Source organism: Staurois parvus, unplaced genomic scaffold (assembly GCF_062004578.1).
Source record: "Staurois parvus isolate SC_StPar_1 unplaced genomic scaffold, SC_StPar_1.0 ptg000576l, whole genome shotgun sequence".
Lineage (NCBI taxonomy): Eukaryota > Metazoa > Chordata > Amphibia > Anura > Ranidae > Staurois > Staurois parvus.
Window position 1 is genome coordinate 2,365,395 of NW_028318372.1, and position 22,397 is coordinate 2,387,791.

The 22,397-nt window shown below is 44.0% G+C and overlaps 1 protein-coding gene across 2 annotated transcripts in view; it reads right to left on the bottom strand.

Annotated features, from left to right (window-relative positions):
- HEPACAM2 (HEPACAM family member 2) overlaps positions 1-22,397 on the bottom strand; it is a 179,015-nt gene that overhangs the window by 65,751 nt on the left and 90,867 nt on the right. For both annotated transcript variants that reach the window (XM_089692115.1, XM_089692116.1), the window contains exons 3-4: positions 21,267-21,551; positions 4,046-4,342 (exon numbers count right to left, since the gene is read on the bottom strand). In XM_089692115.1, coding sequence (XP_089548241.1) covers positions 4,046-4,342; positions 21,267-21,551 — 582 coding nt within the window. The remainder of the gene's footprint in view (positions 1-4,045; positions 4,343-21,266; positions 21,552-22,397) is intronic.

The following is a 22,397-nucleotide window of genomic DNA, read 5'->3' on the forward strand; positions in this document are numbered from 1 at the left end:
TACCCCCTCACTGGGGCTGTCATATAATTTTGAATATCTTGTGATTCTTTGTTTATTTATATTGTTTGTCAGTTACCATATCCCAATATTTTACAAGCAAGTGGATCCTGATGAAGAAGCCTGAATGTGAATCCACGACAGTTTGTAGAATGTCCAATATATTTGCATTTTCTGATGCAAATGGTTTTTAACTGTATTTCTATGTACTAATAAAGCTTTTATTTTATGGGAATTGGGATCTTTGGCACATCTAAAATCTCCGTATTTCAGTCTTCCTATTGGTCGATTGGAAACTTTTTTTTAATCACATTATTGAACATGTAACCACTTCTCTCTGGTTGTATTTGTGGCCTCTCTGGTGGGCCTTAGCACTGAGTGGCAGCATATATACGGCCCGGTGTAAGCAACTTACTGTGCTGAGACATGCTCCCAGCGTAGTAGCCGGAGGGGATTGGTACAATCCTGATGCACACTTGTGACAGCCAATCACAGTTTTCACATGAACCGAATGCCTGCCTCCTGGCTTTTAGAACTGTTAAAGCACCAGGAGGCAGACAATGGGAAGGGGTTAAGGGATGGTGCCTTGGATGTACCCACTGAGCTCTCCCACTTTATAAATGGATTAAATAGGAACCCTTTTTTTTTATTGTAAGGTTCTTTTAAAGGATAAGTTCACCTTTGGGAACATGTTACATGTTCCACCCATTTTTAGTTTGGAACATGTAACATGTTCCTACTCCTGAAGCTTCTCCCCCACTTCTTTCTCAGGTGTGAATGGAAATATCTTTAAATTGGCCCTAAACCTGACACAAACATCTCAACAACAAAAACACAAATAGCATTTAAAGTGTTTGTAAATTTTTTTTTCTAAAATAACAAACAGTTTTATACTTACCTGCTGTGTACAATAGAATTGCACAGAGGGGCTCTGAATATCCTCTTTTCAGTTCCCCCCGCTGGCACTCCTGGCTCCTTCTCTTCTTGGTGTTCCCCATAGCCAGCCACTTGCTAAGGCGGCACTCCTGTAGACTCACTCCAGAGCCACGCTGTCAATGTCCATAGACACAGACAGCACTGCTCGCCCCCCCACCCTCACTGTCTCATCACAGGATTTGACTGACCACAACAGGAGCCAATGGCTCCAGCTGCCCAAGCAAAGCCTATAAGGGTGGGCAGAGCCACTAACGACAGGCACAACTCTGGATCAAAGGAAGACTCAGGTAAGTATAAGGGGAGGTTAAGGGGGCATACTGCTACCTAAACATTTTTTACCTTAAAGGATAAGTTCACCTTTTAGACAAAAATAATAAAAGCACATTTTTATGCAGGTAAAAAAATGTGCATTTATTATTTTTGTCTGCAGAGGCCTTAAAAAGCATTGCACCAGTGATCAGTAATTCGCTGATGCCATGCAGGTCTCCTGCAGACCTGTCAGAATATTTGCTTGCCGTAAGGGATGTACAAGCAAACAGATATTTTGACAGGAAGCTTTAATGAACTACCACGGCACTGTGGAGCGCCATAGTAGTTCATTGAAAACTACAAGCCGACAGCCACTAAGGCTGTAGGAACTTGCAGTTCGTTCATTCACTGACGTCCATGAATGAATGATGTGGCTGTGTGGGCGGAGATCCGCACAGTCTCACTGTTTTAATATTTGACAGATAGTACAGGGAGACGTCTCCCCATACTATCTGTCAGAAGGAGGGGGGATGGCAGGCGGTGGCTGCAGCTATCGGAACATGTTACATGTTCCACCCTAAAAAACTGGTTGAACATGTACCATGTTCCCAAGGGTGAACCTATCCTTTAAAACAGGGAAGGCATTAAGGTAAAAAATGTTTAGGCTTGAAAAACACTTTAACTCTGATCTGTGGTTTCAACCTTTCCATACTCCAACCAAAACTAAATAATGTTTTGCCTTGTGTTGGGCTTTAAACCGCTCAACAGTTTCTTATACCTCTTGGAGGCTCGATTGGTGAAATCCCTGTGGATATGTACACTTGTGTCCATTATGAGAGAGGTATAGACTGCAGAGAGAGAGATATCATTTCCCCCGGTACAAATCATTAGTAATGCCTCATCTGGAATATGCAGTTCAGTTTTGGGCACCAATTCACAAAAAGAACATTGGGGAACTGGAGAAAGTACAGAGAAGGGCAACCAAACTGGTAAGAGGAGGATGGAGGAGATCAGCTATGAGGAAAGATTAGAGGAACTGAATTTATTCTCTCTTGAGAAGAGGAGATTAAGGGGGGATATGATCATCATGTATAATACATAAGGGGGGGATATGATCTCCATGTATAATACATAAGGGGGATATGATCTCCATGTATAAATACATAAGGGGGGATATGATCTCCATGTATAATACATAAGAGGGGATATGATCACCATGTATAATACATAAGGGGGGATATGATCTCCATGTATAATACATAAGGGGGGATATGATCAACATGTATAATACATAAGGGGGATATGATCTCCATGTATAATACATAAGGGGGGATATGATCTCCATGTATAATACATAAGGGGGGATATGATCTCCATGTATAATACATAAGAGGGGATATGATCACCATGTATAATACATAAGGGGGGATATGATCTCCATGTATAATACATAAGGGGGGATATGATCAACATGTATAATACATAAGGGGGGATATGATCTCCATGTATAATACATAAGGGGGGATATGATCACCATGTATAATACATAAGGGGGGATATGATCAACATGTATAATACATAAGGGGGGATGTGATCTCCATGTATAATACATAAGGAGGGATATGATCACCATGTATAATACATAAGGGGGGATATGATCTCCATGTATAATACATAAGGGGGGATATGATCAACATGTATAATACATAAGGGGGGATATGATCTCCATGTATAATACATAAGGGGGGGATATGATCTCCATGTATAATACATAAGGGGGGGATATGATCTCCATGTATAATACATAAGGGGGGATATGATCTCCATGTATAATACATAAGTGGGGATATGATCTCCATGTATAATACATAAGGAGGGATATGATCACCATGTATAATACATAAGGGGGGATATGATCTCCATGTATAATACATAAGGGGGGATATGATCTCCATGTATAATACATAAGGGGGGATATGATCTCCATGTATAAATACATCAGTGATTCATATAGTGAACTCGGTGTAGAGTTATTCATCCTGAGGTCATCACAGAGGACAAGGGGGCACTCTTTACGTCTGGAGGAAAAGAAATTGAATCTCCAAACACGGAAAGGTTTCTTCACAGTAAGAGCTGTGAAAATGTGGAATAGACTCCCTCAAGAGTTGGTTCTGGCCAGCTCAGTGGATTGCTTTAAAAAAGTCCTGGATTCTTTCTTAGATACACAGAATATAACTGGATACTAACATTTATAGGTAAAGTTGATCCAGGGAATATCCGATTGTCTCTCGGGGTATCTGGAAGAAATCTTTTTCCCTGCAGGAGCAAATTGAATCAACTGTGGGTATAGGATTTCGATCAACTGTGGGTATAGGATTATAACATTTTTTCTTTTTTTTTTTAATGGTTGAACTGAATAGACTTTTGTCTTTTTTCAGCCAGACTAACTATGTAACTATGAGGGAATCCTACTCATCCTGCTTTATTTTTAATGTATTTCATATTATGGCTAATGTAACAGAGGAACTGGAACACACAAAGGTGGGAGAGAATACCCAAAACTCCCAGATAGACAGGAACAATTCTAAGAACTATGGAAAGGATCTTGCACTTGAAGTAACCAAGACATATGAAAAGATAGGGGCTGTCTCAGCTTACCAGGTGTCTAATAGTGCAATTATTTAATATCACTTTTGGGTGAACAGACTCTTTACCATTCAATCACATGCTTTGAGTTAGAAAATGAACGCCAGAAGTCAACTGCCTGCTTGGGGCAACATAGATGGTTTTAAACCCTCTTGATCAGGAGTAGTAGCTTTTTCTCCTTCTTCTCATGGATAAAAGGGCCCGAAACGTTTCCTACCTATGGGTGTAATGATGACGGTGAACTGCATCTCTTCTCCCCGGCCAGTGATGTTGTTGTAGGCCCGGCACAGGTAATCCACAGTCTTTTGTCTGACTTTGTCGGAGAGAAGTTTGAAGTAGGGTCCGTAGTTGATGATTTCAGTGGAGTTGTTGCTCCTCTGGATCCAGGCACAGGTGTTTGGTGGGTTGGAGTCAGCCGAGCAGTCAAACCGAACAGATTCTCCAATGTCAATGGTGAAGACCTCTCCAACTTTAAGTCCCTTATCAGAAATCACTCTCAGACCATAGGGTCCATCTGTTAGCAAAGAAATAAAATTTTCTACTAAATAATAATAATAATGATGATGTAATACATTTTAAAATACATGTACATGCATGAAAAAAAATCTCCAGCCCTTTTTATACATACAGTTGTGTTTGCACCCCCAGAAGTGTTTACTTATCTTTTTCAGTGGTGGTGGCCTTGTGTTTTATCTGCAGCTCAGCCTTTAAAAACTTAGTGCCATACTGCCCATGCCTGTGCACTGCCATCCTATAGATTTTGACATGACGTACCCATATTACAGGGACTAATTCCAAATCAAGTCTATGGTATGGTAATGGACTGCTGATGCAACCCCAGAACTAGAAGCTATTGCTGTCCCCAAAGGTAAGTCAGCACTTGCAGGGGAAGGGGAGGTTAAAAAAAAACAACTTTATGTAACAAGGGGGCTAGAGAAAAGGGCTGGGAATTTTTTTGTCAAGCATCAGCAATATTAAGGAAGGCCAGATTAATCTTTAGCTTTAACTGCTCCTCCATTGGAACTAGAGAAGGTAAAACAGTCAACCAGTTAAAAACAGGATTTAATATTAATATTTTACTAGTTTCTTATAATAAAATAATATCCAGTTTAACCACGTCCCTAAGTATTTACTTTCTTTCCATTTTGGCAATGTCTTGGTTCCACACATTATACCTTTTACTGTTTCATTGGGAAAGAAAAAATTTAAAAAATTTGAAAACATTTTCCTGTATTTGCTTTTCTACAAACATTTATTTGTGCACTCCACCCCCGAAATATAATCAACAAAAGTATCCTAATTAAAAGGATACCCCCCTTAGTGCAACTTTTCTGTACCATAACTGGATGGTAAAGCTCAATGCAAACTTGTGTTTTATTTTAGGAGAACTTTATTTCCCTTCCAATACTAATGTACATTGCAATCTCCGCAGGGGAAAAAGAAAAAACACTTTGCGTGAATTTTAAGCATAACATTGAGCCAGACTGAAGAGGGCACAAATTAGCAGAACAGCAACTTCTTCACAGGTTTGCAATCACTAAAAATTCAAATGACATTGCCTTCACTTTACATGAGCATTTGATGCTTGCTTAGTAAATGCAAATGTCATTCAGATCATCCAGTATCATTACTGTGACCTGAAATTCATGTTTCTTTTATTTTATATACTGTATATATAAGTTAATATTTTTCCGGATATATATATATATATATATATATTTATATAAACACTATATTGCCAAAAGTATAGGGACTCCTGTCTTTACACGCACATGAACTTTAATGGCATCCCAGTCTTGGTCCATAGGGTTCAATATTGAGTTGGCCCCGCCCTTTGCAGCTATAACAGCTTCAACTCTTCTGGGAAGGCCGTCCACAAGGTTTAGGAGGGTGTCTATGGGAAGGTTTGACCATTCTTCCAGAAGCACACTTGTGAGGTCAGGCACTGATGTCGGATAAGAAGGCCTGGCTCACAGTCTCCGAAGGTATTCTATGGGCTTGAGGTCAGGACTCTGTGCAGGCCAGTCAAGTTCCTCCACCCCAAACTCACTCCTCCATATCTTTATGGACCTTGCTTTGTGCACTGGTGCGCAGTCATGTTGGAACAGGAAGGGGCCATCCCCAAACTCTTCCCACAAAGTTGGGAGCATGAAATTGTCCAAAAAGTCTTGGTAGGCTGGTGCCTTAAGAGTTCCCTTCACTAGAACTAAGGGGCCAAGCCCAACCCCTGAAAAACAACCTCACACCATAATCCCCCCTCCACCAAACTTCACACTTGGCACAATGCAGTCAGGCAAGTAGCGTTCTTCTGGCAACCGCCAAACCCAGATACATCCATCAGATTGCCAGACAGAGAAGTGTAATTGGTCACTCCAGAAGACGCTTCTCCACTGCTCTAGAGTGCTTTACACCACGGCATCCGACGCTTTGCATTGCACTTGATGATGTAAGGCTTGGGTGCAGCTGCTCGGCCATGGAAACCCATTCCAAGAAGCTCTCTATGCACTGTTGTTGTACTAATCTGAAGGCCACACAAAGTCTGGAGGTCTTTAGCTATTGACTCTGCCGACAGTTGGCAATTTCTGCGCACTGTGCGCTTCAGCATGCGTTTGACCCCCCTCCCCTGTCATTTTACGTGGCCTACCACTTGGTGGCTGAGTTGTTGTTGTTCCCAGTTGCTTCCACTTTGTTATAATACCCCTAACAGTTGACCGTGGAATATTTAGTAGCCAGGAAATGTCACGGATGGACTTATTGCACAGGTGGCAACTTATCATGGTACCACGCTTGAATTCACTGAGCTCCTGGGAATGACCCATTCTTTGACAAATGTTTGTAGAAGCAGTCTGCATGCCTAGGGGCTTGATTTTATACATCTGCGGCCATGGAGGTGATGGGAACACCTGAATCCAATGTATATATATATATATATATATATGTATATATAAAATAAATTATTTTATTAATTTATTGATAAATTAAATCATTAATAAATTATTACTACTATTTTATACACTATCATTATCATATGGTTGTTTTATTATTATTTCTATCTATGCAGTATATCCGCATACACATCTTTTTTATTCTTCACAGTTTTTTTTTCTTTCTTACTGTTAATCTTTTTTAATGTGGCTGGATTTTTTTTGTAAACATTTTCAACAAGATAAGTGTGGAATATGGCATACTGAAAAAAGGAGGTAGAATACACTCTTGCAAATTACACACCTTTTTTATTTTTATTTTTCACAGTTTTTTTCTTTGTAACTGTATTCACGGGTGTTTTTTAAGTCTCCCTGGACTTAGACTTTAAACATTTCCAGCAAGACAAGTGTGATACGTGACATAGAGTAATAAAAAAAAGAAAACAAACAAAGAGAGAATATATTTTTGCAAATATTTAAAGCGGAACGTCACTCTCTCATTCAACATTGACTATTTCTAATCCTTATGCTGCTAGCATTAGTAAATAGATAGGAAAGCATATCATATGTAATTGTTGGACCTTTTTTCTGCATTTCTTCAGTTACTTTCTGGTTTCCATGCCTAGGCAATTGATATTATACATCTCAGAAGTCTTCAGGAGGGGAGGGAGGGTTTTCTACTCAGCTAATGCTTAAAGCGGAGTTCCACTCAACCTATTGAAAAATAAAAGTCAGCAGCTACAAAAACTGTAGCTGCTGACTTTTAAAAAACAGCCACTTACCTGTCCCTCGGTCCCACGGTGTGTCCCCTGCAGCCCGTTTCACCGGCCGTCCTGTATTCCAGGCGCTGGCATCTTCAGTATGGACACAGCCAGGTACCCACTGCACATGCGCAAGTAGCGCTGCACTTCATGAATGGTCCTGTAGTCTTCTGGGACCTGTCACGTGTCCCACAAGACTACAGGGAGGGAGGGAGGACACCTACCACTTCCGATCACAGAAGTGGGAGCGGGTACCTGTCAAATTCGGGTACCTGCTCCCCCCCTGCCCCCCAAAGGTGCCAATCCTTAATGGGGAGCAGGGGAGCAGTCCTTAAAGCGGAACTTCCCCTTTTGGGTGGAGCTCTGCTTTAAGCTAAGGACAGATGGATTCCAGGAAGTGACTGCTACATGAATCTTCTGCCCTTACTTAAGATGGCCACTGCCAGAAATGCCAGAGGGTGATTTTCAAAATTATTTCTCGCAAAATAAAGCATGCATAGAGGAGTTTGCTTTGAATATTAACAATGAATTATACAGCATTTTTGGTTTGTGGTGCTCAGATACAGTGCAGTTCCACTTTAAAAACCTAACAAAAGCATTTATGGGTGAGAAAAGAAGAAGTTCTGAAGTCGCTCTTTGCAGAAATATTGACATGGAATACATCACTTTTCATTTTCTCCCTTTCCCCATAGCAGATAAGCTCTGTAAAGACATGAACACATTGGCTGGCTTACTGCTGTTTACCAAGCAGGCTTGTAAAATGATAAATCACCTGTCTGGCTGGGACTTTAGTGTAGGGAGCGTTGCGCCGATTGGTTGCGCCAATCGCACGCTCCCGCCCCTTCTATTACCGAGCAGATGGCAGAGGTACTTAGTGCGAGGGACCTTTTTATCATCGCACTCCCCCGCAGTCTCAGCATATGGTGTATGAGAACCCTCGGAGAGAGCGCCGAGCTATAGCAAACATGTTATTGACGAGATATAGATGGAAAGTTGCCACTGCCAAGAACGCCGCTGTCATATTCTGAACCGGAGAGGCGCAAATGATGGTTAACCCTCTCACTGCCTGGGAGAAGAGTTTACCCTAAGGGCCCATTTACATCGATGCTTGTGCGTAGAGGAGCGATTTTTTTTTCGGAGCGTTCGGCACATATTCCTAAATTGTAAACTTTAACGAGCCGGGCCCTCTGTTTCCTCTTCTACCAAATTGTATTGACTGTAATGTCTGCCTTCATTTTGTAAAGTGCTACACAATCTAGGCAGCACAGTGGCTAAATAGTTATCACTTCCCCCTGGCAGTACTAGGGTCATTGGTTCAAATCCAAACCACGGCACCACCTGCCTGGAGTTTGTATGTTCTCCCTGTGCCTGTGTGGGTTTCTGCCCCCACTCCACAGACATGCTGGTAGGTTAATTGACCCTAGTATGTGTATGTATGAATGTGAGTTAGGGACCTTAGATTGTACGCCCCTTGAGGGTTAGGGACTGATGTGAATGTACAATATATATGTAAAGTGCTGCAAAAATTTAAACTATATAAGTACCTGAAATAAATAATGTAAGGCCAGCCTTATGCTGCTTCCCTTTAAAATAAATACATTTGAAATAATATTTAAATCTAAAATATACCTTTTATATATAATGTAAATATATTACATATAAATAAATATATTTTTGTAGCATTCAGCACATATTCCTACACAGGGGCGGACTGACAACTCATGGGGCCCTCGGGCAATAGGGGATCATGGGGCCCCTGTGTCAGACCACATAACAAAATCCTAGACTTCATTGTAGACAACGCTACAGTTAAGCAATGCAGCCAGGTCCAAGATCCCCCTCCCCCCAGCCTGTGATTGGACCAGGGGCAGACTGACAACTCATGGGGCCCCCGGGCAATAGGGGATCATGGGGCCCCTGTGTCCTTTCCCAAACTCAAAAAAGCCTATGAAAAAGGTACCAAGGGAATCTCATGGGGCCACCTACTGACCCCGGGCCCTCGGGCAGTGCCCGAGTTTCCAAATGGTCAGTCCGCCCCTGTTCCTAGATTGTAAGCCCCAACGAGCCGGGCCCTCTGTTTCCTCTTGGACCAAATTGTATTGTAACTGTAATGTCTGCCTTCACTTTGTAAAGCGCTACACAAACCGGGCAGCACAGTGGCCAAACGGTTAGCACTTCCACCCGGCAGTATTAGGGTTGTTGGTTTAAATCCCAACCACAGCACCACCTGCCTGGAGTTTGCATGTTCTTCGTGTGACTGTGTGGGTTTCCTCCGGGTACTCCAGTTTCCTCCTATACTCCAAAGACATGCTGGCAGGTAAATTGGCCCTAGTATGTGAATGTGAGTTAGGGACCTTAGATTGTACGCCCCTTGAGGGTTAGGGACTAATGTGAATGTACAATATATATGTAAAGTGCTGCATAGATTGACAGAGCAATATAAGTACCTGAAATAAGTAAATAAAATGTGTTGGCACTATATAAATCCTGTGTAATAATAATTCATGCCTAAAGGATGCATGCATTTTCAATGCGATTTAGAATTTGGAGAGGGTATGGTTCCTCACCAATAGGCAAGGCTTGTTAATTCATCCACACTAATGTTACGTAGGTTTTGATGTATTGTCATTGACATCTAGGACTCTCCCGATGCACTAAAACATACTGAGATGGGGATCAATGCTATTCTCAATATGGGGAGGTTACATACATCCATTTTAAGTGCATTGCAATATGTGTGTTAACATGCAACAATGTAAATGGGCCCCAAAGCTCAAACCTACATACAGTATATGAGAGCTGTTTGACCTGGTTTGTGTTTCTGTCTATACAGCTCTGAGATTTACACAGCTCTGCCGCACAGCACAGCCCTGTTTCGTATAGGAGGTGAACTGATGATCTTTCATTGTGGCAGTTTCATTTTCACTTACAGGTCTTCTCTCCACCACAACCCTTTGGACGGATGACGGATGAGCTCATCTCTCTGTGACTCTGCCTTCTCCATCTATCAGCATGCTCCCTGGACTGCACCACATCAATGCTATTTTTATTATGGGGAAGTTGCACACATCCATTTTAATGCATTGCAATGTGTGTGTTAACATGCAACAATGTAAATGGGACCTAAAGCTAAATTCCAGGAAAACTGCTACTTATATGGGAGCTGTTTGACCTGATTTGTAATTCTATCTATACAGTTCTGAGATTTACACAGCTCTGCCACAGAGCACAGAGCTGTTTAGAGGTGAACTAATCTTTCTCTGTGGCAGTTTCACTTTCACCTACAGGTCTCCCCCCAACCCTATGACTTGAAAGTGAAAGGAGAGGCAGATAATCTTTCTCTGTGACAGTTTTGATAGCCAGGGGCTATCGTCGGGGAGATTGACTTCAATAAATTTCACTTTCACTTACAGGCTTCCCCCAAACCCTATGACTTGAAAGTGAAAGGAGAGGCAGCAGACTGATCAGCTCATCTCTCTTTCACTCTGCCTTCTCCACCTATCAGCATGCTTCTTAGACTTTGCCACACCCGTTTGGCTTCTTGAGTTGCTTCTCTCTCCCTTTCTCTGAGCTGTGCTGTACAGGGAACTGTATGAGTCTGATACCAGGCCAACTTTGGCTATTAAGCCGACCATAGATGGATCAAATTTGTGGTTGGTTCAGCAGGAACCGGCTGAACATCAATCCATCTATGGGCAGGCTGGTTGTACTAAAGTCGATCTATCAATTGATTTCAGTACAACCAGCTTGTCAGGTTTATTGTTTATTTATTTTATTTATTTATTTATTTATCGAGTTTATATAGCGCCAAAGGGTTTGCTCAGCGCTGTACAATAGAGGGGGGACAATACATGAAACAGAACAGTATCATCAAACAGTACACAAGGGGTAAGAGGGCCCTACTCTTTCGAGCGTACAATCTAGGAGGGAGGGGGTAGAGGCACAGGAGGAAACGGCTGTGGGGGATGGAGTGGTAGGAGGAGGGAAGGGCAGCGGCTGTTGGTGAGGGTGGGGTAGGCTTCCCTGAAGAGGTGGGTTTTCAGGGAGCACCTGAAGGTGAGGAGGGAAGGTGACAGTCTGATGGATTGGGGTAGTGAGTTCCAGAGGATGGGGGAGGACCTGGAGAAGTCTTGCAGTCGTGCGTGGGAGGAGGAGACCAGGGAGCAAGATAGAAGGAGGTCCTGTGAAGAGCGAAGGGTACGGGTAGGGTGGTACCTGGGAATCAGGTCGGTGAGGTAGTTAGGGGCAGTGTTGTGAATGGCCTTATAGGTCAGGGTGAGCAATTTGAATTTAATGCGTTGGGCAATGGGGAGCCAGTGGAGGGAGAGGCAGAGGGGGATGGCAGAGGTGGAGCGGCTGGTGAGGTGGATGAGTCTGGCCGCTGAGTTCAGGATGGTCTGAAGCGGGGAGAGCCTGCACTGGGGTAGGCCGGTGAGGAGGGAGTTGCAGTAGTCAAGGCGTGAGACAATCAGGGAGTGTACTAGTAGTTTAGTGGTGTCTGGGGTAAGGAAGGAGCGTATCTTGTTGTGCAATCATTGCCAGCAACTGTAGCCTCCAGCCAGGGCCGTGGATAAGGGGGTACCACCAGTCCTCCTGTACAGGGCCCAGGCCAGCAGGGGGGCCCAGGCAGCTGGGTGAATCAGATGTGGGCAGGGACACTGATCAGGATGGCGGGGGGGGGCACTTACTGGAACTGATGCATGGCTGTCCCCCCCCCCCGGCTGCCCATGTGGCCCCACCCCTGCAGTGCTGTCAGTTTTCCTCATCTCCTTCCCACTGGCAGCTGCAAGCACTCAATAGGATCCTTCAGAATGGAGAGTGGGGAAAAGGTCCGGTTAATATTTCACATTTACCAGGTCCTTCCTTTCCTGAATGAACACAATGAGTGATCGGTACTAATCGCTCCCTGTATTCATTCATAAACCGTAGCATAGTAAACTGTCTTTCTTTTGGGAAGGGCCCTGTCAGGTTAGCTGTATGGGACCCCATGGTTTCTAAGGGCTGCCCTGCCTCCAGCAGTGATCACTGCATTCTACTGGTGGAGAATGCTCCCACCCACTCCCTGCCAACAGAACACAATCGCGCTGCAGGAGGGATTCCCCCATTAGCACTGACTGTGTTCATGGGGAGGAATCAAGTGATTTCACTTTCTTTGATCCGTGGTTGAAGGAAAGCAGCTTGCATAAGGGACAGCACAGTGGCTAAATGGTTAGCACTTCCACCTGGCAGTACTGGTTCAAATCCCAGCCACAGCATCTCCTGCTTGGAGTTTGCATGTTCTCCCTGTGCCTGCGTGGGTTTCCTCCACGTCCTAGATTGTAAGCTCAAAAGAGCAGGGCCCTTGACCCTCGTGTTTTGTTTTGTTACTGTATTGTCTCATGTTCTGACCCCCACTGTAATGTACAGCGCTGAGCAAACCTTCTGGCGCTATATAAATACTGTATAATAATAATAATATAATAATACTCCGGTTTCCTCCCACACTCCAAAGACATGCTGGTAGATGAATTGGCTCCTGTCTAAATTGGCCCTAGTATGTGTATGTATGAATGTGAGTTAGATTGTATGCCTCTTGACTGATGAGAATGTACAATATATATATAAAGCGCTGCATAAATTGACGGCGCTATATAAGTACCTGAAATAAATAATGTAAGGCCATATATGCTGCTTCCCTTTAAAATAAAGACATCTGAAATAATATTTAAATCTAAAATATACGTTTTTTATATAATGTAAATATATTATAAATAAATATATATAGTATAATATTAAAAAAAAGACAAAAATAATAAATACATGTTATAAATATAAAATATAAATATCAAATGTATTTTTTAATGTAATATTTATTGCAATAATGAATACAGAGCTGCAATAATTTGTGCCTTTTATATCCGCCCGGAGTTCAGCTTTAACGGTGTATGAGCGTCGCTTTACCTAGAAGCTGGCAAATGGCCATACACTCCCAGAGGGGTAATTACTGCAAAGTTGGGACAGCACCCAGAAGAACATATGGCCCAGCAAGGCTATCTCTGCTGCACATACCTCCCAGGCACAGGTGGATGGTGAGCCCTTTCATACAGGTTCTCCTTTCCTGCGAAGCGTGTAATGTGTTTATAATTAGCAAAATGAAAAAGCCGAATGTGATAATTAGAGCAGGATATGCAGAGCTTCTACAGACTTCCAGGCTGCGAGGGAAGAGTTGGTTGTAGGCTATATGAGCAAACTTAGGATTTTTAATTTCCCTCAAAATTTTAATGAAAACCTGCAGAACTTTAGCCATTTCGGCAATTATTAGGAAAGGCTAAATTAAATAAATCCAAAAATTGAAATGTAATATATTGCAGCTTACCAGTCTTTCCATGTAGTGACCGCATTCGTTTTTTATTTTTTCTTTATTTTCACCCGGTGATCCTGCCAGTAACATACTTCCTGTCCTAGGGTGACATGCTCCATCACTGTACTGTATCTACGGAGCAGCGTTGTCATCCTAGGACAGGAAGCATGCTAAGATCTTATAAATCTCCAAAGACATGCTGGTAGGTTAATTGGATTCTGTCTAAATTGTCCCTAGTATGTGTATGTATGAATGTGAGTTAGGGACCTTAGATTGTACACCCCTTGAGGGTCAGGAACTGATGTGAATGTATGATATATATGTGAAGCGCTGCGTAAATTGACGGCACTATATACCGTATTTTTCGCTCCATAAGACGCACCTAGGTTTTAGAGGAGAAAAACAAGAAAAAAAATATTCTGAACTAATGGACTGCAGACACAGTACAGGAGATGACCAGAGACTGCGGACAGCACAGGGATGACCAGAGACTGCGGACAGTACAGGAGATGACCAGAGACTGCGGACAGCACAGGGATGACCAGAGACTGCGGACACAGTACAGGAGATGACCAGAGACTGCGGACACAGTACAGGAGATGACCAGAGACTGCGGACATAGTACAGGAGATGACCAGAGACTGCGGACAGTACAGGGATGACCAGAGACTGCGGACACAGTACAGGAGATGACCAGAGACTGCGGACACAGTACAGGAGATGACCAGAGACTGCGGACACAGTACAGGAGATGACCAGAGACTGCGGACACAGTACAGGAGATGACCAGAGACTGCGGACACAGTACAGGAGATGACCAGAGACTGCGGACACAGTCGAGGGATGACCAGAGACTGCGGACACAGTACAGGGATGACCAGAGACTGCGGACATAGTACAGGAGATGACCAGAGACTGCGGACATAGTACAGGAGATGACTGCTGATCTTTGGGGAGGGGGGGGGGAGCGGGTACCTGAATTTGACAGGTACCCGCTCTTACTTCCGCGGAGTTGTTCTTTCATCTTACCTGTTCCTCTATCCAGCGGCGCGCTGTCTTCCCGGCTTCTGTAGTGTCGGCACTCGGCATGACAGCCGGGTGCCCAGTGCGCATGAGCGAGAAGCACTTGCGCTTTGTGATTGGTCCAGCAGCTTCTGGGATCTGTCATGTGTCCCAGGTACCGCCTTACCATTCACAAAAAGCACCACTTCTTGCGCATGCGCACTGGGCACCCGGCTGTCATGCCGAGCGCCGACACTACAGAAGTCGGGAAGACAGCGCGCCGCTGGATAGAGGAACAGGTAAGGTCAAAGAACAACTCCGCAAAAGTAAGAGCGGGTACCTGTCAAATTCAGGTACCCGCTCCCCCCCCCCCTCCCCAGAGCTGAGCGGCCGGCCCGGTATTCTGACACGGCGGCGGTGGAAATACCGGACCGGCCGCTCCATATTCGCTCCATAAGATGCACTAACATTTTCCCCCCTTTTTTGGGGGGAAAAAAGTGCTTCTTATGGAGCGAAAAATACGGTAAGTACCTGTAATAAATAATAATAAATAATAATATAAAGCCTCCCCCTCTCCTCATCTCCATAACAGAAGGACGGAGGTGTTCTGTAGTCCACTTAGAGCACATTTGTCAAACACAAGGCCCACGGGACGAAACTAGCCCACCAGGCCATTTCATGTGGCCCTTAGGCTAGGTTCACACCTATTCAGGTTGCATTTGAGGCGTTTCTGCATTGCGTTTTGCATTGCATTTTGCGTTTTTGCACTTGCGTTTTGGATGCATTTTGCAGTTCTTTTTTATTTCTTTTCTTCGTTTTCTTGTTGCTAGGCAGATTTAAAACGCAAAATGCATCAATAACACGGCAAAAATGCATCAAAAATGCAATACATGCTTTTCTACAGCATGTCCACTGAAGTCTATAGAAACAAAAACACAACTTTTTTTGCATTAAAAAAACTCCCTGACCCTTTCCAAAAAACGCACCGGGTGAAAACACACAGGGGTGAACAAGTCCCATAGGAAATCATGTTAAATGGACTGTACTGTGTTTCTGCAAAACGCTACGCTACGTGAACCTAGAGTCACACCTCTCTTGCAGCTGCGGCACTCCCTTTGTCTCCACCCCCACCTTGTATCAGCAGTCGGAAGCAGAGAGTAGGACAGAACTCCTCCGCCAGATCCTGCTCCATGCAGCTGTGAAGAGAAGAGGCTCGTCTATGTCACCCCCCCCCCGCCCCCAGTCCCATCAGTCAGCAGCAGAGATCAGGACAGAACTTCTACAGATCCTGCACCTCTCTGTGTTGCATCTCCTCATCCCTGGTCTCAGCTTTCAGCAGGCTTCAGCCCTCCTCTGGTCCTCCTTCAGACCCAGCTTCTTCCCAGCAGTAGCACATGGTGAAGGGGGGTGCACCATAATGTAAGGGACAGTGGTGATTCTTGACTTCTGATGGTGGGGGGCTCTTGACATCTGATGTAAGGAGGGGGGGTGCTACAGACATCTAGTCTTACAGATAAAATTGGCAACCATAATGTTGATGCGGCCCGCGATGAAATTGAGTTTAACATCCCTGATTTAGAGGGTTATTTACTAAAAGTACATGTTGCAAAATCTTGTACAGCTCTGCATGGAAACCAATCAGCTACCAAGTTTTATTGAGCAGCACAGCGGCGAAATGGTTAGCACTTCCTCCTGGCAGTACTAGGGTCGTTGGTTCAAGTCCCAACCATGCCACCACCTGCCTGGAGTTTGCATGTTCTCCCTGTGCCTGTGTGGGTTTCCTCCGGGTACTCCGGTTTCCTCCTACACTCCAAAGACATGCTGGTAGGTTAACTGGCTCCTGTCTAAATTGGCCCTAGTATGTGTATGTATGGATGTAAATTAGGGACCCTTAGATTGTACGCCCCTTGAGGGTTGGGGACTGATGTGAATGTACAATATATAATGTATATAAAGCGCTGCATAAATTGATGGCGCTATATAATTACCTGCAATAAATAAATACTGTCAAAGCATAATTGGACAAGCTGAAGTTAGAAGCTGATTGGCTCCCATGCACAGTTGCACCAGATTCTGAGTGCTCCAGTTTTAGTAAATCTCCGCCTTAGAGGCTTAAAGGGGAACTCTATCAATCAACATTAACTATTTTTAATCCTTATGCTGCTAATATTAGTAAAAATATAAGGGGGTATATTACATTTTTCTTGTTTTAAATAACGTATACATGCCTTCCATCGCTTCCTGGTTTCTGGCCTAGGTCAAAATGATGCATCCCAGGAGTCTTCAGGAGGGGAGAAGGAGCTTTCTCAGCTAAACACATCCTCCTGTCTGCATGCCTGAACTAAGGGCAGTTGGACTTCAGGAAGTAAATGCTACATGAACCATCTGCCCTTACTCAAGATGGCCATGGTTAGAAATGCTAGGAGGGTGTTTTTCAAAGTAATTTCTCTACAAAATAAAAAAGACATTGATGGATGGGGGAGTTTGCTTTGAATATTAAAAATGAATTAAATAAAATTTTTAGGCTCCATGTACCTGAGCCTACCTTGACCACCGCCCATGGGAAAATGCAAATCGCGGAAAAACCGCAGCAACCGCGGTCCGCGGTTTTGCATTTTACCACGGTAGGTGGTAAAAACATTCCTATCCTGAGCGTGATTCTTCCACGTTCAGGAAAGGGAGGTTTAATCTCACCTAAACGTGGCAGCTCCTAAACTCTGCTAAAAGCTTGTGTGTACATGGGCACGTAGACTTTTATGGAGCTGAATTTAGGAACTTTGGCAAAAAAATGCCAAAAGCTTTAGGAGCTGCTCATGTACATGAAGCCTCAGTTTGTGGTGCTCACTTACAGTTTAGTTCCACTTTAAGGTAGGGCTGATAACAATGTTTCAGATTTCCGTGCAACATTATCCATTTGCTACACATTTCAACCCAAACAGGGTCTTTTTCAGGGACATGAAAAAAGCTTCTGGGTTGAAACGTTTAGGCATTTTTTTTTTCTGAGGATTTACATTAATCAGCTGCAGACAGTATGCATGTTCTCCAAGCATGTGAAACATCACAATGTACTGTACATAAGTACTCACACAAAGCATTTGGAGCAATTACAGGGGTTGAGTTACTAAAACTGGTGAGTGCAAAATCTGGTGCAGCTGTGCATGGCAGCCAATCAGCTTCTAACTTCAGCTTGTTCAATTCAGGTTTGGTAATAAAACCTGGAAGCTGATTGGTTTCTATGCAGAGCTGCACCAAATGTTGCAATCCCCAGTTTTAGTAAATCAACCTCACAGAGTCTGTATAAGAGCTCCGGAATGGGTTCTGAGCCTTGTAGGCATTGAACTGAGCAGCCACTGTTTACCTGCATTGGAGTAATGTGTTATGCTGCGGGTGTTTTAAATCCTCAGACTAGCAAATGCCTGGCTTCTATGGAGTTCAACCTGCATTCCAGACAGGGGCAGACTGACAACTCATGGAGCCCCCAGGCAATAGGGATCATGGGGCCCCTGTGTCCTTGCCCAAACTCAAAAAATCCTATGAAAAAGGTACCAGGGGCATCTCATGGGGCCCCCTACTGACCCCGGGCCCTCGGGAAGTGCCAGAGTTTCCAAATGGTCAGTCCGCCCCTGATTCCAGGTATGGGTATTTTTACATTGATACAGCTTGGACTAATATAACTATGTATATGCCATACCAGTGGGATCCCTCTATTATTTTATTATTTCAGGTACTTATATAGCGCCATCAATTTACGCAGCACTTTACATATATATATATATATTGTACATTCACATCAGTCCCTAACCCTCAAGGGGCGTACAATCTAAGGTCCCTAACTTACATTCATACATACACATACTAGGGCCAATTTAGACAGGAGCCAATTAACCTACCTTTGGAGTGTGGGAGGAAACTGGAGTACCTGGAGGAAACCCACACAGGCACAGGGAGAACATGTAAACTCCAGGCAGGTGGTGCCGTGGCTGGGATTCGAACCAACAACCCTAGTACTGCCAGGCAGAAGTGCTAGAAGCTGGAAATCACTATAGGTGACACTGCTACTCCAGTGATCTGCACTAACTTCCAGGGCCCATGCAGAGCGACCGCCCTGATGTTCAACATGGGGGCCATTCAGAGATCGCTTTTCATTTTCTCAATGAACACTAGAGAGTGCAGAATCTGGTGTCGCTGTGCATGGTAGCCAATCGCCTTCTAACTTCAGCTTGTTCAATTAAGCTGGAATCTGATTGGTTTCTATGCAGAGCTGCACCAGATTCTGTGTGCTCCAGTTTTAGTAAATCCCCCCCCCCCCCAAATCGTTCTCTTACTGTTTCTGTCTATTCAGTTCTGAGATTTAGCTTTGCAATACAGCGCAGCCCTGTTTAGTACAGGAGGTGAACTGATCTTTTTCTGTGGCAATTTCACTTTCGCTTGCAGGTCTCCTTTCCCCTTTGGACAGTGAAAGGAGAAGCAGCAGACTGATGAGCTCATCTTTCTGTCAATCTGCTCTCTCCTCCTATCAGCATGCCCCACGGACTGCACCACATCAATGTTATTTTTATTATGAGGAAGTTTCACACATATTATTTAATACAAAGCTGCATTAAATAGTGGCTTTTTAATCTGCCTAGAGTGCAGCTTTATGCAAAGATTTAGCTTTGATGTTTTAATTTTTAAAAACTGTAATAGAAACATAGAAAAGTGACAGCAGAAAAAGACCTAGTAGTCCACTGAGTCTGCCCATTTCTTTTTTTCTTTTTTTTTTGGGGGGGGGGGGTGTGTGTGTGTGTTTTTTGTTTTCTTTTTATTAACTTTTTTTGTCTGAGTATAGTTCTATGCTTGACCCAAGCATGTTTGAAGCTATTTACCAAGCATTAACTATTCTTTCAGTAAAATAGTACTTTCTGAGATTAGTTTTGAACTTTCTTCCAGTTAGTTGAAGGTCATGTCCCCGTGTTCTTAATTTTGGTTAAATGTTGAAAATACTGCCCTGCAGATGGGGTTTTATCTTGTACCATATCTGGAAAATGAAAGTCATTTTAGTTTAATCTGTAAGGCCCAGGGGCGGACTGACAACTCATGGGGCCCCCGGGCAATAGGGGATCATGGGGCCCCTGTGTCCTTGCCCAAACTCAAAAAAGCCTATGAAAAAGGTACCAGGGGCATCTCATGGGGCCCCCTACTGACCCCAGGCCCCTCGGGCACTGCCCGAGTTTCCAAATGGTCAGTCCGCCCCTGGTAAGGCCCCACTCACACCTAGCTTAGTAGGAAGGATTCCTCAAAATGGGTCCTAAGTTTTATTTTTGTGATCACATGGTAAACACAAGGCAACGTTTTGGAGCCACACACAGCCCTTTCATCAGGAAAGCCACGCAGGGCCCCTTCGTCAGGCAGCCGTGCAGGGCCCCTTTGTCAGATGAGCCATGCAGGGCCCTTTCATCAGGCAAGCCGGTCAGGGCCCCTTGCTCAGGCAAGCCACACAGGGCCCATTCGTCAGGCAAGCCGGTCAGGGCCCCTTCGTTGGGCAAGCTGTGCAGAGCCCCTTGCCCGATAAAGTGGCCCAGCATGGCTCCGAAACATTGCCTTGTGTTTACCATGTGACCACAAAAACAAAGCTTTGAACACATTTTGAGGAATCCTAGGTATGCTGTTGACATTTCTTCACTTGGATTGTCTACGGTTCTCAGCCTGTGATCACTATAACACCCAGAAATATCGGGATGTGTCCATGGGGAATATTGCATGCATGTGCAGTTTATTTGCATGTTTGCCATACATTTTCATGCAACACACATAGGACAGCCCATGCACTTGAATGGGATGCCTTACGTGCGACATAGGTGCCAAAGAAGCTCCTGCACCTTTGTGGACACTTTTTTTTAATTGCACATGACTCATGGTTTTCATACGTTTTTCTTTTCCACATTTCAGGAATGTGCATTTCTGCATGCTTCTGAATGCATTCCCAGATGTGAATGCAGCCTTATGAACTACCATATACAGGATGGGGATTGTAGGTCAGCGGTTTAAAAAAAATAGGTAAAAGCCCATTTACCTTTTTTGTGCATTGCAACCAATAATGGGCTGCTAACACACTCAAAATGTGCCAAAATTGGACATGTGCCATCTTTGGTAATTCAACAAACATCGTGATTCTTTACAATCCATTGCAGTGCATTACTGAATACTATAACACAGGTGTGTCGCCTTGCCTTTCAAAATGGTACCATGACGCAACAACAAAAATAACGTGCATTGCCCCACGACGTGGGAACACAATTGTGTAAATGGATCCTCGTACATTTTGACACCTTAACATTTGGGAAATGGTGGAGAAAGGTTAATCCAAACCCCTTCCTGAAAACCTCTGTTCTTTTCTCGATAAAAACTACCGATCTGTCCACTGATACTCACAATAGATGGTCGGACTGATCCCATCACTCTCCATTTCACTGACAAAATTCCTGGCCAAGCAGCTGTAGTTGCCGATGTCGCCCTTTGTGACGGAAAGGATGGTGAACATGGAGTTATTTGGAGAGAAGATGTACCCGGATCTGTCCTGGAGGGGGCTGCCATTTTTAAGCCACTCGTACATCACTCGCGTCCCTTTCATGGCGGAACATTTGAAGGTGATGTTTCCCACGTGTTCCACTGCTCCATAGGATGGCTCCGTCTGTACAATAGGCTTCGACACGGGAACTAAAACAGAAAATCAAAGTTAAAAACCATCTTACTTTATCTGGAGGAAAGAGTGAAAATTACTCATCTGGACTGAAGACTGAAAAGACCGCCCTGACGGGAAGGAGGAGCTTCTTCAATGGAATTATAGACCCGCCCTCAAAAAATGTGGATTGGTAGAGGCGGGGCAACTGATGTCACAATTTATTGCTACATGACAAATATGGTAAAATGTCACATTTTTCTTCAATCTATTGCTTCAGTTTCTTCAACAATCCTAAACAATCTAACCTCTAAGTACATATAAAATCATCTACCAATCCCTCCACTGGCTTCCAATTGCGCAACGGATCAAATTCAAATCCTAACACTGATGTACAAAGCCGTCCACCATACTGCCCCGAACTACATCAGTGACCTAATATCCAAGTACCGCCCAGCACGCACACTCCGCTCCTCACAAGACCTCCTTCTCTCTAGTTCCCTGGTCTCCTCCTCCCACGCCCACCTCCAGGACTTCTCCAGGGTGTCACCCATTCTCTGGAACTCCCTGCCCCAACCCATCAGATTATCACCTACTCTCCTCTCCTTTAGGCGCACCCTGAAAACCCATCTCTTCAGGGAAGCCTACCCCACCCCCTGCTAACTTGCCAACCTCCTCCACTCTTCCTACCACTCCATCCCCCACAGCTATCTCCTCCTGTACCACTATCCCCCCCTCCTAGATTGTAAGCTCGAAAGAGTAGGGCCCTCAATTCCCTCATGTTTTGTATTGGTATTGTTCTGTCCCCCTTTGTAATGTACAGAGCTGACGGAACTATTGGCGCTTTATAAATACTGTATAATAATAATAATATGTATCATATA